We start from the raw sequence: 18,086 nt of genomic DNA, 5'->3' as shown, positions 1-18,086 counted from the left end.
AGAGAGAGAGATCTATATAATCATTTTATGTTGATTTCAGGATATTTTTAAAACTCTTTTTTTCAACATGTCATAAAATCAAATTGTGCCATTTTCTTTGAAAAGAATAGCATTAGCAGTGGACTTTTTAGACAGCGAGTCTCTGATTCAATATATAAAAAAAAAAAATGCTAATCAATGAAAATTGCAAATTGATAATAGTTTAGTCCTGTAGAGGATAGGTGGACTCCGGGGTCTGCAGAGCGAAATACTAGGTTTTAGGATGTGAACCCCGGAGTCACCATAGTGAAATAAGGTTTGGTTTAAGTAAGGATTGGTGGACCCCTGGACCCCGGGGTCACCGTAGTGAAACAAGTAGGTTTCTTTAAAGAGTGGTGGACCCCGGGGTCAGCGTAGTGAAATAAGTAAGGTTAATTTTAAAAGGATTGGTGGACTCCGGAGTCACCATAGCCGTAGAGGAATAAGAAGGTTTAATTAAGGATTGGTGGACCCCCGGGACACCTTGATTAAACCTACTTATTTTACTACGGTGACCGCAGGTTCCACCTATTCTAAAAACCTAACTAGTATTTCGTTAGGTAGACCCTGGGGTCCACCTTAAACCTACTTATTTCAATACGTTGACTCCAGGGTCCACCAATCCTTAAAATTAAACCTAGATCTACATGTACTTATTTCACTACATTGACCCCAGGGTCCACCAATCCTTAATTAAACCTAGATCTACTGATTTCACTACGTTGACCCCGGGGTCCACCAATCCTTAATTAAACCTATATCTACTTATAATTTCGCTACGTTGACCACGGGCTCCACCAGTCCTACTATAAAATAAACTGAGATCTACTTATTTCACTATGTTGACCCCGGGGTCCACCGATCCTTAGTTAAACCTAGATCTACTACTTATTTCACTACGCTGACTCCGGGATTCACATCCTAAAACCTAGCATTTTGTTAGGTAGACCCCGGGGTCCACCTATCCTTTTGGCTAGATAGACCCCGTAGTCCGCCTATCCACTTTTTTGATAATAACTGAAAACAATACATGCCAGTTGTCATGAATAGTGAAGAAAAATGCGGGGGAAAAAAAGACAATGAGGTAGACTATAATTTGTCAAAAAAATTGCAAGTGCAAGTGAAGATCATAAAATAATTTTGTTATTTTCTGGTCATCTTTCCCGGCTTACAAAAAAATTCCAGTGGGCCTACTACTAGATCTATGTATCTGAAGAACATTTTGCTTGCCTTTATTAGCTTTTTTCATGTACATGAAAGCATAGAATATATAGTTTCACACATACATATGCACAATACTTTGAAAAAGAAAGATAAGGTCATTGTTGTTTTGTTTTTTTACGGAATCCGTTTTACGTTGAGAAAAGCGGTAAAAACAAGTTTAAACATTTTAAGAATGCCCATAATATTAGTATTAGGAATCCGAAATTACTACCTAGTTGGCTTACTCTTTAATAACCTTCAGCAGTTAAGAAAAAAAAAAGACAATGATATAGGATTTGTCTAAATATGACCATTAGCAATAAAGATGTTGCCCATTTTGTCCAATTATCCTTGCAGGTAAAATCACCCTGCACTGTACCTCAATAAGCACAAAAGGAATATTTCTGTGATTTTGTATAAAGGTGTGGCCTAAATAAGGTAAGGGAGGGGGGTTTAGCTTATTTAGGCCACAGGTGTGGCCTAAATAAGGTAAGGGAGGGGGGGGTTAGCTTATTTAGGTCACAGGTGAGGCCTAAATAAGGTAAGGGAGGGGGGTTTAGCTTATTTAGGCCATATGTAGCCTAAATAAGGTCACCCAACATAAAAAAGAAGAAGAAGAGATAAGGACGATAGAAGCTTGATAGGAAAGAAGGAGCAAACCACACCAGAGCACCCGCCAACCACCCACGGTCAGATGTTTGATAGAAGGAAAGAGGAACAAACCACATAGGAACATCCGCCAACCACCCACTCAAAAAAACAAGTAAAAAACCCCAACAAACCCAAGCAAACAAAATCAAACACAGGGGCTACAACTACAATACGCTTTAATCAATCTGCTCTCCGATTTATAAGAAACAAACTCCCAATCTTTAATCATGAAGAGTAAAACAAAAACATTCAACGTTTCTTGAATTCATCGTAACGGCGTCGGCCACAGGACAGCTTCCATCGCCCGTCCCGGGTCGGAATTTGAACCGGAGCCTCGTGTGTTCGTTCTGGAAGAGCCGCTGTCGCAACACCCAGAACAACCACAAAAAAACCAAAACCAAAAAACCTCCCAAAAAACAAAACCTTTCGGAGTACAAGTCCGAAGGAAAAATTCTTGCATTACTGGTACACAACAAGAATTCTTGTAATACCGGTGCGTATACAAGTCCGAAGAAAATTCCTTGCTTTACCGGTACTATTTTCCCCCCAAAGGGAAGTAGATTGCACTCAAAGTATCAAGACACTGACAGCACCAACCAACCACGACGCTGTTGTTATCCTACAAACGATGTTCCTTTGTTTCAGTCACACGCACGCACACACACATGCACACAAACAAAATACTGAACGTTGCCACCATTCACATTTGGGCGACCATTGATAAATGTGCATTCAGACCAAAGGGTCGCGGTTGTCCGTCTGTCCATTTAATTGACAGTGACCGACTGGGGTCATTCAGATCACAATATCACACCACCTGTTCATTCGTTGAGGTTGATTTTATATTCGTCTGAGGCAAATTGAGGTCCCACAACTGGTCTATTTTCGTATTTTCTCAGTAACTGACAAACTAAACTAAGGTCAAATTCTACTAGATTTCTTGTAGGTTTTCATATCAAAATTTGACCAGGAACATGTGGAAGATATCAGATCAGATTTAACCATAAAAAAAAAAAATAAGGATGGAAAAATTAGCTTGGTTGAATTTGCTCAACTACACGGGACTAGCATAGAAGAAATGGAAGAATTTTTTTAACGCCATAGAGCAAACTAGACAGACTCTCATTAACGGTAGGACGTGGGACTTTGCTCTGACCAGTAGCAGGTGAGATATAAAAAAATAAATCGGTCCATCCCGGTGATAGAAAAACACAGATGGAGGCGGATCTCTGGTCTGAATGCGGGGTGAATCCCTCAAAAGGCTGCAGTTCCATTCCCCACATGCAGGAGGGGGGGGGGGGGGGGGGGGGGGAAGAAAGCAGCAAGAACTTCCGAGAGAAGAAGAAAAATAAGAGCATAAAAAGTTACCAGCTCCAGCCTTCTGTGAGCATCTGGTAGACACAGGCAGCAGCTTTTATCACATGGGGCCTGTTCTTCTTATTAGTATTAATCTATTAATCTTACGTTCCCCCTCTGCTAACCGGGTCAATAAGTATCATCAGAAGACCCACATTCATTCAACCCTGATGGAACTGATCGAAAAAAAAAAAAGAAAAAAAGTCTGATAAACAATAAGTAGGCGTGGAAACAAAAACTTTTTCCGTAATCTTCAAAACAACAGAAGAAACATTTGTCCAACTCATGAATAGCACACACACGTACACACATGCTAAAAACTGGGAATAACATTCAGGCTAACATTTAGCCCATACAACTGAAAACAATTCTTTACAGACTAAAAGTTGCTTTCTTCTATGCACGCGTGAGCTATGAACTGACAACACAGACAGGCATCATTCATTTACCACAGAAGAAATCTCACAGATCTTTAACGAGGTCTAACACATAGAGAGCTCTGTGGCTCGACAATCTTTCATGATCGGTCAAGTCTTGAGTAACTAGATCTCGACCAGCTGTCAGTTGTAAGTGTTCTCATATTTGTGCACAGCTACATATAAATATGTACATCAACACAACAAAAAGGATGATGAAGACGAACAAAGTACAGCGGCGTCCGCTTACACCGCAATGTGCAGAGCCGGCGGATTTACTCTCCTTTAGTCTCGTTCGTTTGTTCGAGTAAAGAGGAGTACATCTACACAATTATGCTCACTTTATGCCGGGAAAAGTCAGACAGACACGCAGGCAGACAGACAGAAACAATTTCAGGCGGTCAGACTCCGACGATCAGACTGCGACAATCAAACATTCAGACTCCAACAATCAGATGATCAGACTCCGACACTCCGACAATCAGACTCCGATGATCCGACAATCATCAGACTCCGTCCGTTGATCCGACAATCAGACTCCGACGATCCAACAATCAGACTCCGTCCGTCGATCTGACAATCAGACTCTGACAATCCGACCCCGTCGAATTATCAAAAGGCGAAAGCCTCGGCTTGGGAGTCGAGTCGCGTGCCCGCCAGAAGAGACTGCGGGTTCTCCAGGGCGGCGCGGAACTCCTCCAGGAAGCGGGTGGCATCTACAGGGTCCAGCGCGCGGCTGTCGTAGGACAAGGTCACCGTCATGCGCAGCCCCTCGCCGCTGTCCAGCGCCACGGCCCGCGAGGTGCCGACCGCCATGATGGCCAGCTGGGGCGGGTTGATGACCGCCGTGAACTCCGTGATGCCAAACATGCCCAGGTTGGAGATGCTGGGGGCATAAGTATATATACATAATAATGGTAATTATAATGATAATAATAGTAATAATACTAACGATGATAATAATGATAATAATAACGAAGAGAGTGATAATAATGAACTCCGTGATGCCAAACATACCCAGGTTGGAGATGCTGGAGATGCACAAATAGACATAATATTTAATAATGATAAATAATAATGGTGATGATAATAATATTATTATTAATAATAATTATGGTTATGATAATGACAGCAATAATCATGATGATGATAATAATAAAAAACCCCTCTTTGATTGGCCCATTTCCCTGCTAGAATACAGCCCACATTAAGAACAGTTTTACTCTCAGTTGCTCCTCAGGAAGCCCAAGAGACGAAACGGTCAGCTGTTTCAATAAAACCAATTTTAAACATTTTATATCTTTGTATTATTTTGTCTGAATATCAAGCAAGACTCTCTCCTACTCTGCTTTCCAAACAATGCTGATAATAAGAATAATGATGATGATAATAATAATGATAATTATAAAAGAAGAAGAAGAAGAAGAAGAAGAAGAAGAAGAAGAAGAAGAAGAAGAAGAAAGACAAAAAGAAGAAAGACAAGAAGACCGAAAATAGTAAAAATAACGATGGTAATAAGAATAATGATGACAATAATGATAATAATAATAATCTTAATAACAATAATAACAACAAGTCGCATTTATGTTGCACATTTCCATTTTTTTAAATAAAAAAAGAAAATGTTCAAGGCGCATTACAACTCGCGGTCACAATAAAACCCATTTCTACTAGAGAACGAGCATGATAATAATAATAATCTTAATAACAATAATAACGACAAGTCGCACTTACGTTGCACATTTCCATTTTTTTAAATCAAAAAAGAAAATGTTCAAGGCGCATTACAACTCGCGGTCACAATAAAACCCATTTCTACTAGAGAACGAGCATGATAATAATAATAATCTTAATAACAATAATAACGACAAGTCGCACTTACGTTGCACATTTCCATTTTTTTAAATCAAAAAAGAAAATGTTCAAGGCGCATTACAACTCGCGGTCACAATAAAACCCATTTCTACTAGAACGAGCAGTGTAAACAAACAATAAATCTCTCTCTCTCTCCCCCTCCCTCTAGCTCCCTCTTCCCCCCCCCCCCTTCTCTCTCTCTTAAGGCCGACTGTCAGCCACAAAGCACAAGTCACAAAGCACCCCCCCCCCCCCCCCCCCCGTTTCCCACATGTGGTGAGCATTTGGCAGACAAAAACACTCACCAAAGAAGGAAATTGACTATGCACAGATTCCTATTTTTATTCTCTCTATCATGTGAGCACCAGTGGTAAAGGAGAATCTAACATCTTTTTTATTTATCTTTCTCCTTCCTTTTCTCACATGGGGACTGGACCCACCCATTCCTGTTTGCATCTACAGCAGTCTACTCAGGGTCAAAGCCACTCATTGTTCACATTGCGTTTTCTCGAGTGAAGAGCAAAAGTCCAGGGATAGAAACTGATCAGTCCAAAATTTACCGAACTTTTCGCGTGCTATACAGATTTGGAAAAACACACTTATTCAATTATAGATTAGTATACATAGTAGAATGACTTGCCATTGAAAGTAGGTAGACAAGCCTCACTTACGGAAAATGACGGAGCAGATCAAAATTACGGATTTCCGTAAATTTACGGAAAATTTCCATCCCTGAAAAGTAGAAGGCCCTCTACACATTTTCTCGAGTCAAGTGCACAAGTAGTAGTACCAGTAGGCCCTCTACACATTTTCTCGAGTCAAGTGCACAAGTAGTACGCCCCCTACACATTTTCTCGAGTGAAGTGCACAAGTAGTACACCCCCTACACATTTTCTCGAGTCAAGTGCACAAGTAGTACGCCCCCTACACATTTTCTCGAGTGAAGTGCACAAGTAGTAGGCCCCCTACACATTTTCTCGAGTGAAATGCACAAGTAGTAGGCCCCCTACACATTTTCTCGAGTGAAGTGCACAAGTAGTAGGCCCCCTACACATTTTCTCGAGTGAAATGCACAAGTAGTAGGCCCCCTACACGCACGGGCAGTACTAGCCCCAGGGGTCGGAGCTCTCACCTGAAACTACCTCCCTGGAACTCGTGCAGCTGAAGCTTGCCTTCCTTTGCCCTGCCTGCCAGTTCCTGGGGGACACAAAGGGGAATGGATCATCATACAATGCAAATCCCCGCTCAACAGCAAGCTCTATGCGCCTCACAATCTATACTATTACCAACTGAGCAAGATGGCCCAATTTATGACAGATACCAGACTTCAAGTGTGATGCGATCGAGAAGAAGAAGTATATTATTACCCCAGCAGACCTGAGAGCATTCTGAAACAATCTCAACTTTCTGGGAAACATACAGGTGAAAAGGACATTGGTGACAAGGATGGGAGTCTCTCTACCTGTCCCCGTCGTTTTATGCAAGAAAAATTCTGAAATTATGCAAACTGAGCCCAAAAATGGGAAATTATGCGATTCTGTTCAATTTCAACAAAGAATGATAGAGGGAAATAATTAGAAATTATGCAAAAAATGATCAAATTTTGCTAAATGATGCAGGGTGCATAAAACCACGGGGACACTCTGGAGAAATAGTTTTTGTTTTAGTAAGAGTTTTACGGCGCTTAGAACACAAACAAGTCAGTCAACACTTTGCGGTCACACAGCCAGCAGTACAAGTACAAAATACCCCATCTGGTGACCCAACCAGAGAGCAAATGCAACCGACTCCTTGGGCCTGGCCTGGCGCAGAACTGCGTCAGGTGACCAGAACTGATCATTTTCACCAGCGCAATATTGCGCCAAGTGACCGCAAAGTGTTGAGTGCCGAAGATTAAGGCGTCACTAGAGAGTAAGAACCACACCAAAAAAAAAAAATGAAAGACGTCAAATATATTTTATATAGTAGAGGGTTTTATGGCGCTCGCAACTGAATAAGGTCATATGAGCGCCAAGGGTGGGTGTCAACAGAGAAGTCTTTACAGGGAATCAGACTTACTCTGCTCACCTTTCTAGCTTCAACAGCACAAGGTCTGCTTCGACTATCAAGGCACCCCGGAAATAGCAGGTCACAAGAGAGTGACAAACATACAAAAGAAGTAGAGGAAAATGATAATAGTAAGGATTAGGAAAGAAAAAGCAGCAGTTCCCTGTTGTAGATCAGGCACAGTTATGAGCGTGACATGATGAATCAGCCCATTTACAATTCTACTATGCTTGAACGAGAAATGTCCTCCCTTTGGGAATGGCCTAAAGACACTACAGTCAGTGGCACCGCCCCGGGGGGTGAAAGACGTCAGATGTTTGATAGTAGGAAGAAGGATCAAAAACCACATCAGAACAACCGCATCAGAACATCCGCATCGCCACACACCCACAGACCTACCTTGACCGTGTCGCTGATCTGATCCACGGTGAGATTCGCAGCCCCTCTCACGATCGGCGTGATGAGTCCGTTAGGCGTGGCCACAGCCACTGAGATGTCGGCGGTCGAGGAGAGCTGGGGCCCGTCGCCCGCCCAGATGGCGTTCACTCGCGGCACTCTCTGTGAGACACACACACACAGAAGGACAGTTGTTAGCTTTTTGGGTTTACTGAGAGTTTTACGGCACTTGCAACACAATTAGGTCATTTAAGTGCAGAAAATTAGATAGTTTTAGTGAGAGTTTTACTGCACTAGCAACACAATTAGGTCATATAAGTGCAGAAAATTAGAAGTGTTACAAGAGAGTAATAAACACCAAAATGGAGGAAAGATAAGGATGATAGATGTTTGATAGGAAAGAAGGAGCAAACAACACCAGAGCACCCACCAACCACCCGCAGACGGACAGTTGTTAGCGTTTGTGTTTTACCGGGAGTTTTACGACCCTTGCTACACAATTAGGTCATATAAGTGCCAAAGATTAGAGGCGTTACAAGAGAGTAACAAACACAAAAAAGAAGGAGAAGAGACAAGACAAGCTAGCCACACCAGAGCGCCTCCAACCACCCACTACCACTCCTGTCTGACGACCGACCTGCAGAGCCAGCCCGGCGGCCTTGACGATGAAGTCGTTGGCAGAGACCTTGACCCCGTCCTCTTTGAGCTTCTGCCTCAGCGCTGTCACAGGTCCCACGTCTGAGTCAATGGAGGCGTAGGCGTGCGGGATGCTGGACTGGGAACAGAGACGGGAACATTCCACTGGTTAAGATTAAGAAACAGAGATGAACATTTGACAGGTTGAGAAACAGAGATATGAACATTCCACAGGTTGAGAAACAGAGATATGAACATTCCACAGGTTGAGAAACAGAGAAATGAACATTTCACTGGTTGAGAAACAGAGATATGAACATTCCACAGGTTGAGAAAAACTATGTTGGACTGGGAACAGAGATGGGAACATTCCACAGGTTAAGGAAAACTATGCTGGATTGAGAACAGAGATATAATGAACATTCCACAGGTTAAGGAAAACTATGCTGGATTGAGAACAGAGATATAATGAACATTCCACAGGTTAAGGAAAACTATGCTGGATTGAGAACAGAGATATAATGAACATTCCACAGGTTAAGGAAAACTATGCTGGACTGAGAACAGAGACGGGAACATTACACACGTAAAGAAAAACTATGTGGGACTAAGAACACAAACGAGAACCTTCCACTGGTTAAGGAAAACTATACTGGACTGGGAACACAAACGAGAATGTTCCGCTGGTTGAGAAACAGAGATATGAACCTTCCACTGGTTAAGGAAAACTATACTGGACTGGGAACACAAACGAGAACTTTCCACAATTTTACCCTATTTGTACGTCATGTTTTACTATCGTATCCATACGACGTAGAGAACTCAGTGTCACCACTTTCCAAAGAGGAAGTTTACTCGTTAATCAGATCCGTACGCTTTGCATAGCAGTCTGTCAAAATGATTTCTTGAGAAATACTGAAAGTTTAAAAGAGATCTTCGCACTAGAAGTATTCTAAAATATGAAGAATACAAACCCGGTGGTACAAAATGACCCCAGGGCGTATGGATAGGGTTAAGGAAAATTATGTTGGACTAAGAACAGAGATATGAACATTCGACAAATTAAGAAAAACTATGTTGGACAGAGTAAATGTTTGAGTTTTAGTAAGAGTTTTACGGTACTTGCAACACAATAAGGTCATATAAGTGCCGAAGACTAGAGGTGTTACAAGCGAGTAACACATACAAAAAAGAAGCAGGAGTGATAAATTAAAGGTAGATAGATGTTTGATAGTAAAGAAGGAGCAAACCATCCCAGAACACCCTACAACCACCCACACAGAGAAAATAAACAAGAACTTTCGACAGGTGGAGGAAAACTATGTTGAAACACGCAGTTGTGTAGTAGATGTGAGACTGAAAGAGGACCGTTTTAACACAACACAACCAATATGGGTTTAAACAGAAACCAAATAGTGGGAACAACAGCTGGCCTAGCGAATTTGAAAACAGGTTTTTATGTGAAAATAACTGGAAAGTATGGGGGGAAAAACTGCTTCCTCACTATATTGCGACAGCTTTAATGGTGAAGAAAACACACATGCACGCATACACTTTAGTTGGTGGAGAAAGTAAAGGTGACTTAAAATTTCAGTTATTGTTACTGCTTACATTAAAAAAATAATTTACTGCATTCACATTTTCATGTAGGCCTACCCTTATATTGGAATTTCATTCATCAGATGAACAACTATCAAAATAGGTTCATCTGTTTTGATTTAACTCTTTGCGCGCAGAATTTTTTTCCACTGACCCTGATACTATTGAAAAGGAAATTGAATAAGCTATCACAATAGATGGGTTGCATGGTTCTTTGTGTTGTAATGTACGAGCAATTACGCAATATAGGGGGGGTAATAACTGAAAAATAATGAAATTGGCTACTTTGACGAGTTTTATCCAACTTGCTGTCACCATTACCCATGAAATACAGACTGATACTCAACACAACAGAAATGTTTATTTGTAAATCGCCTTTGTAAAAATACCACATACGTTGGTATTCCAGCACAGAGCTTGTTCAATAATTTGGAGTAACTGAAATACACGAAATGCTAGCCAGCCACAACCCACATCTCCACTGACAAAAGACCTAGACCTGCAATTAGCTCCTAATTCTATCCTTATAATAAATCTTGTACTAGCAGTTGTACCAGCTTTGTTGACATTGCTAGTACTAGGTCTATACTTAAGGGGCAGGTTATAAATAATGGATGATTCACCTACTACCCCTGATATTTTTTACCTTAGACTCAGTGAGTCGTTTGGCGATGGTCCTCCTCATGTTACTCAGGGGGATGTCCACAAAACTGCCGCCTGCTGACGCCACCGGCGCTGTGGCTGCAGGTGCTGGGGGCGGGGCTACCGGTGCTGCTGCTGCCACCTGCTGGGCCACCTTGCTCAGATTCTGGGACTTGATGTAGCTCAGCACGTCACTGTCGCCAGAAAACAAGGTCCGTTGAAATTTCACTTTTTGTTTTAGTAAGTGTTTTACAGCACTTGCAACACAATAAGGTCATATAGATGTTGAAGATTAGAGGTGTCACAAGAGAAAAACAAACACAAAAAAAAGAAGTTTAGTTTTTAAAAGAGTTCTACGGCACTTGAAACACTATAAGTATAAGGTCATAAAAGTGCCTACGATTTCAGGCGTTACAAGAGAGTAACAAACACAAAAAAAAAGGAGGACAGCTATAGACGTTTGATAGGAAAGAAGAAGCAAACCACACCAGAGCACTCGCCAACCACCCACTATTGCGTTTTAATTTTAAAATTTTACTAAAGACTTTTATGGCACTTGCAACACGAATAGGCCCCTATGTCATAAAAGTGCTGAAGATTTGGGGGGATACTAGAGAGTAACATACAAAGAAAAGAAGGAGAAGATATAAGGACGATAGATGTTTGGAGAAGAGATAAGGACGACAGATGTTTGATGGTAAAGAAGGAGCAAACCACAGCCAGCTTCCTATTTATTAGCCACACTTGGGGGGTTAACCTCATACAGCCAGCTTCCTATTTGTTTTTAGCCGCACTTGGAGGGTTAATCTTACACAGCCAGCTTAATAATAATTGCATTTATATATGGCGCATATCCATGCTCAAGAGCATGCTCTATGCGCTTTACAACTATTATTACCCCAGCAGACCCTTTGAGAACACTCAGAAACATTCTCAGCTTCCGAGGAAGTATACAGTGCAAGCTGCGGATTCACGCGCTCAAACACCATCAAACTGACAAGATCTTTCACTGTCTATAGCCAGGTACCCATTTCCACCTGGGTGAAGTGAGGAAAATTTGTGCAAAGTGCCTTTCCCAAGGACACAACGTCGGGTCCCTGACGGGATTCGAACCCACGACCTTACCGTTGCGAGTCCGAGAGCCTAACCACTAGGCCACCGACGCTTCCTATTTGTTCTCAACATTTGGAGGGTTAACCTCATACAGCCAGCTTCCTATTTGTTCTCAACATTTGAAGGGTTAACCTCATACAGCCAGCTTCCTATTTGTTCTCAACATTTGGGAGGTTAACCTCATACTATCAGCTTCCTATTTGTTCTCAACATTTGGAGGGTTAACCTCACACAACCAGCTTCCTATTTGTTCTCAACACTTGAAGGGTTAACCTCATACAGCCAGCTTCCTATTTGTTCTCAACACTTGGAGGGTTAACCTCATACAGCCAGCTTCCTATTTGTTCTCAACACTTGAAGGGTTAACCTCACACAGCCAGCTTGCCCTTACCCTTTCAACAAAGCTCCCGCCGGTCCTGTGCCTGGGATAGCCGACGCCTGAAGGTTGTACTCTTGGAGAAGTTTTTTCACGCTAGGGCCCATCAAGTGTCTGAAGTTGGAGAAAAATGAAAAGTTACAGTTATGTTTTGTTGTTGTATGTTTTGTTGTTGTTGTTATTAGGTCGCTTTTAAGCACAAGGGGGCTATCCTGAAAAATGCTGTTTTGAGAAAATCAAAAGGTAAAAGTTTTTGCCCCTTGTTCAGTTTCTTTAAAAGACAAGGAGAGTTTTCTCTACAACTAAACAAATAAACACACCCCAAATGAAATGAAACTTCTCCTATAGGTAGGACAATGCCCACTTATGGTGTAGGTCAAGATTTCTTGAAAACCCCGAAGACTGGGTCAGCCCACTTGTCCTTAAAAGCGACCATTTGTTGATCCAGTATCCTTTCAGCATGTTCCATTCGGCCAAGTACCATGTTAAAACTTGTCTGTGGTAGGGATGGGAGGAAAGAGTTGTAGCTCTGTGGTTGTTGTTAATCTACATGCAGTAGCGTTCGAGCACGTGCCATTCAGCCCAATAACATATCAAGAAAGGTGGAGGTCTTTGACATATGTGAGGCAGCGTGGTGAAATCGGGCGCTCATCAAAATAATCAAAGTGAAGAAACTGGCATTTTCCCGCAGATTGGCGGATTTTTATAGAATTTTTATTTTTTTGCTCATCAACACCTTTCATGTCCATCAAAGAACACATTTCTGTTTGGATTTTCACTGATAAACGTTGATTAAAGGCATTTAAAAATTTTAATTTTCAGTTCCCACAGACTCTCAAGCTAAGGAAATAACTAATCTTTGGCGGCCATTTTCTCACTAATTTTACCTCTGAAAACAGGCGACCTCCACCTCCTTCTTTTGCAAATGTGTCAACTTGTATTCAAGATAAATGGATATTTTTTCCTCTAAAGTAAGACAAATGAACAAGACTTTAAGATGATACCAATAACTTTACATGCCCAAAAATTGACGAAAGCCCGATTCTACCACTCTGTGACACATTTATATATGTTCTTTGCTGCAGTACAGGGTATTGTCTGTGGCTGGGATGGGAGGAAGAAGTTGTTGTTGTTGGTGGATGCTGTAGTTTGGGACATCCGAACAGCAGATATTGGATTGCGATCTGATACACTTTCAAAGATGAAAGTTTAAGCTTTTGTTACACAAACACGTAAAGCAGGAGTCCCTTCATGTCCTTCTGAAAGACCAAAAAAAACGAGAAAACAGTTGGACAGTCATTCTTAGCCACATACCCACTGGCAAGTGCACAACCATTTATTTATCCTGCCGTATCAACTCAACGACCCCAGTGCCTTTCCCACACACCAATGGTTCACGAACACTCTGTGTATCCCTGTGACGAGTTCTCATTTGACAGTGGGAAAAGCAGCGGGGTCGTTGAGTCAATAAGGAATGGTTGCAAAGTGCACAGAGTATGTTGTAAAGTGGGATATGTGATGTATATATAAATGCGATTATTAATAATATTATAAAAATAATAATAAATAGCATTCGTAAAGCGCATTTATCCCCGCACAGCAGCAAGCTCCATGCGCTTTACACTATATTATCATTACCCCAGCAGACCATAGAACACTCAGAAACATTCTCAGCTTAGCTTCCCGGGAAGCATACACAGCAAGCAGCTGATTATTATGCGCTCAGACACTAACTAACTGACAAGATCTTTCACTATCTATAGTTGGTTACCTAGTCCCACCTGGGTGAAGTGAGGAAAATTCCTATTAAGTGCCTTTCCCAAGGACACAACGTCGGGCCCCTGACGGGATTTGAACCCACGACCTTATGATTGTGAGTCTGAGAGCCTAACCACTTGGCAAACCTGGGGGAATGTTAACATGTTTTTAGGCACATTAGAATTGTAAATGGGTTGATTTATTAATGTCATGCTCATACTGTGCCGAAACAACATAAGGGCAACTGCTGCTTTTTCTTTCCTCATCCTTACTATGCTCATTTTTCCTATACCTCTTTTGTATGTTGGTCACTCTCTTATGAACTGCAATTTCCAGGGTGCCTTGATAGTCGAAGCAGACTTTGTGCTGTTGAAGCTAAAGAGGTGAGCAGAGTAAGCCTGATTCCCCGTTTGGACTTGTCTGTTGACATCCACCCCTTGGCGCTCATATGACCTTACGCAGTTGTGAGTGCCGTAAAACCTCACTAAAAATCTAAAACTATAAATTCACTTACCCGTGGTCTTGCCCTGAGCCTGCTGGGGCAGCAGCAGGAGCAGCAGCAGCAGCAGGAGCAGCAGCAGCAGCAGCAGCAGGAGCAGCAGGAGTAGCAGCTGCAGCAGGAGAAGGAGCAGCAGCCTGAGCGGGAACCTCCACACTCTGCCAGTCGTCTCCTTCCTCCACCATCACCGCGATGAGCTGACCCACGACCACGTCCTTACTGTTCTCTGGGATCTGAGGGTCAATCCAAAACTCTTTTGTGCGCGTGAGAGTATGTGGGTGGGGGAGAAGCGGGGTGGGGGGGTGGGGGTGCATGAATTACCCCTTTAAATAACTTAAACATCAACAAAGAGGCATAGTTCTAGAAATAAAAAAAGAGTTTAGTTTTAGTACAAGTTTTAGTTTAGTTTAGTTTAGTAAAGAGTTTTACGGCACTTGCAACACAATAAGGTCATATAAGTGCCGAAGATTAGAGGTGTTACAAGAGAGTAACAACAAACGTAAAAAAGAAGGAGAGATAAGGACGATAGATGTTTAAGAGGAAAGAAGGAGCAAACCACACCAGAGCACCCGCCAACCACCCACGTACAAGTTTCATGGCACTTGCAACACAGTTAAGTCACATAAGTGCTGAAGATTACAGCGTTACACAGAAAAGAAGGAGGAAATATATGTCTGAAATATATGCTGTTCAATATAATAATTTTCAATGGTTTCTAGAACTGCTATTATAAAACAAGAGAATGGTTCTTTAGGACGAAACTTCTCTTAAGGCTGGCTTTTCAGCATAGTATTCTTAGCCCATTTGAGTCTGGTCTTCTCTCTCCCTCCCCTTCCCTTACACCTCTCCCCCCCCCCTTGCCCCCCCCCCCCTGCCCCCCCCCCCCGGACCGATGGAATTCCTGCAGCCACAAAGTTATCATGGTTGACTTCTAGAATCTATATGGTCCACCGGATGATAACGCTTACATTCAGTTCTCAAAAGGGTAAAGGTAGTTGAGCCCAGGTAATCGATGAGGGGGGGGAAAAGCCAGAGGGATCTTACCAAAATTTTGGCTAAAACGCCTTCTTCCTCTGTATCCATGGACATGATCGCCTTGTCAGTTTCGATATCACAGAGAACATCGCCCGGAGAAATAGTGTCCCCTGAGAAAATAAACAGCATAAGTTATAACAAGATAAAGGTGAAGAGAGATCAACAAACCAAAACACAAACTGACCACTTGAGTTTATTATTTTAAATAAGGCAGACCTTATCTCTCACTCTCACGAAATAAAATACCGTCAAAGTGGTGTCAAGGCAGTACAGAATAATTTTACCTTTTATTGTAAATGGTACTTTAAAAATTATTTCTCGATACAGAAATTGTAAAAAACAGTTTATAATACTAAAAATGACTTTGGTCATTGTAACTGCAGCTTTGGGACCCATCACCCACGAGCAGACACTTTACGATGTCCGAGCTAATCATAACATGACTCATTGGTAAATGTCTGACCTATCACTTACCTTCTTTTTTGTGCCATTTCACAATGTTGCCTTTTTCCATTGTGGGCGAAAGTGAGGGCATGTCGATCTTGATAGTACCTACACAAAGGTAAAGATAGGCATGCAAATAAGTTTTAGTTTTTAAAGTTAATTTCATCAATTCAGAAAGCAGCTTATCATCTGGATAATAAACAGTAGATTTTCTTTTATAATCTCATTTAAAAAGACAAAAATAACTCCCGGTATTCTTAACTTTAGTATGAATCGTGTTAAAAAGGAAAAAAGAAAAGATTTTATAAATGTGAAATTAAAATCCTAAAAAAAAACGTCAGCAGCCTAAGTTCACAATCACAGTACTAGACTAATAAAATGAATCCCAAGTTCCGCCAAGAATGAATCTGCAATATTAAATCATCAAGCTATATGATCATCTTATCTATCACAGACATATAGGCCTAAACCGGCATTGGCCGGATTTAACTTTGGTGGACCCACCGTGTTTACATACCACATGATATTTTTATCATATATGCGCACTGATAACAACATTGGGGAGGGGGGGGGGGGGGGGGTTCAGGCTCCCGGCAACAATAATAATTTTTAAAAACACGTGAATGCAAAACAATAAAAAATTTAAGAACAGAGAAAAGAAAAGCGGACCATGAACAGAAATGTATGGCATCAATGGCATTTCATTGCACGGGGAGGCTCAAATTAGTAGGCAGTTCTGGCGTCCATCGGAGTAGGATCCACCAAGGTTCAATCTTACGCAGGCATTAATTCATCTGTGAAGGGTGAACACCTTCACTGTGAAGAAGGAATATAGAAATATTATATTATAATCAAAATTTAAGTTCATAGACTTAATAGCCTGCCGGTTTAAACCGTGGAGTAGGCAATCAATTATCAATTAGCGAAGACGGCGAAGTAAATGACATTGCAGCAAAGGTGAAGTCTTGCATTACCCAGTAAAGGCGCATTTGAATGGATGTGGTTTGTCTGAATTACTCTGCCCAAAATGTCTTTTGAAGGTGAATGATTATAAATATTTTTTAATTTGCACATAAGACCGAGGCGGCCACCGAAACGGTGTATAGCAGTTGCCATCTTGAGGGCATCCAGGGACATCACTTCTTTTCAGGAGGCACCTTTGACACCGGAAGGGAAAAATACATGTTGACATGCCAAGTTTTTCTAACAATGTATGCTTTGTTAATCAAATTTAAAAGTAAATTGTCATAGGTTTTAAAGAAAATATTACCTTTCCTGGATAACTTTAATAATCATTATGTCTGCTTGTTTTAGCTCTTCACTGCTAATCTATACATTGAAACAATATTTATCTACATCTGTTTTCAAGTACAAGTGCATTCGACTATCAAATGACAAATTGGTATCCAAAGCCAACGATCAAGTTCCAGCATAGACTTATAATCCTAAATAGAGTACTGTCATGGTCACTGCACCCGGCCCTAAAAACAAAATACAACAAAAAACAAACAAAAACAAACAAACTAACTTCGGTGCAAAGTGCACTCACCACAGGCGTCAACATTACGTCCAAAGGAAGAGCGAATTTTTCGGTATCGTTTGTTCAGTCTGTCAAACACCCTCTTGTCATATGGATTAAAGGGTGCGCCCCACAGCGAGCCCGAAGTACATTACAGTCCACCATCTAGGCTGTCATACAAGATAATATAAGTCTATGAGCTCAATCTAAATCGATATAATATGCACAATTCATTGATGTAATGCGAAGCCAGAGGAAGAGCAAAACAGCGTCTTCCTGAACTGTTTGTTTGGTAGGCAGGACAGAATAATAAGGAATTGGCAACACCACTTGCACATAACATAGGGTCTACTGAAATGCTTTACGAAGATTTTTTTCGACACAAAGAGGTTATAATAGTATACTTGCTCGTTATGGGTGAGAGAATGACACTCACCTTCGATTAAAAAAATAAAGCACTGCTCTGTAGGAACTTTTAAAGAATAGCCCACAAGAGAGAGAGAGAGAGAGAGAGAGAGAGAGAGA

General features: G+C 41.4%; 1 protein-coding gene across 1 annotated transcript; it reads right to left on the bottom strand.

Annotated features, from left to right (window-relative positions):
• Positions 1 to 2,031: 2,031 nt before the first annotated feature.
• Positions 2,032 to 17,207, bottom strand: LOC101857060 (pyruvate dehydrogenase protein X component). The gene is made up of 10 exons (XM_005108941.3): positions 17,017 to 17,207; positions 16,073 to 16,150; positions 15,608 to 15,708; positions 14,579 to 14,796; positions 12,322 to 12,420; positions 10,822 to 11,011; positions 8,578 to 8,715; positions 7,944 to 8,102; positions 6,631 to 6,695; positions 2,032 to 4,530 (listed from the first exon to the last, which is right to left on the bottom strand). The coding sequence occupies exons 1-10, from the start codon at positions 17,177 to 17,179 to the stop codon at positions 4,257 to 4,259; spliced, it is 1,485 nt and encodes a 494-aa protein (XP_005108998.1). The 5' UTR covers positions 17,180 to 17,207; the 3' UTR covers positions 2,032 to 4,256.
• Positions 17,208 to 18,086: the final 879 nt, after the last annotated feature.

This window comes from Aplysia californica, unplaced genomic scaffold (assembly GCF_000002075.1).
Source record: "Aplysia californica isolate F4 #8 unplaced genomic scaffold, AplCal3.0 scaffold00736, whole genome shotgun sequence".
Classification (NCBI taxonomy): domain Eukaryota; kingdom Metazoa; phylum Mollusca; class Gastropoda; order Aplysiida; family Aplysiidae; genus Aplysia; species Aplysia californica.
Note: the sequence above shows the minus strand (reverse complement) of the source record. Positions and strands in the feature narration are given on the sequence as shown.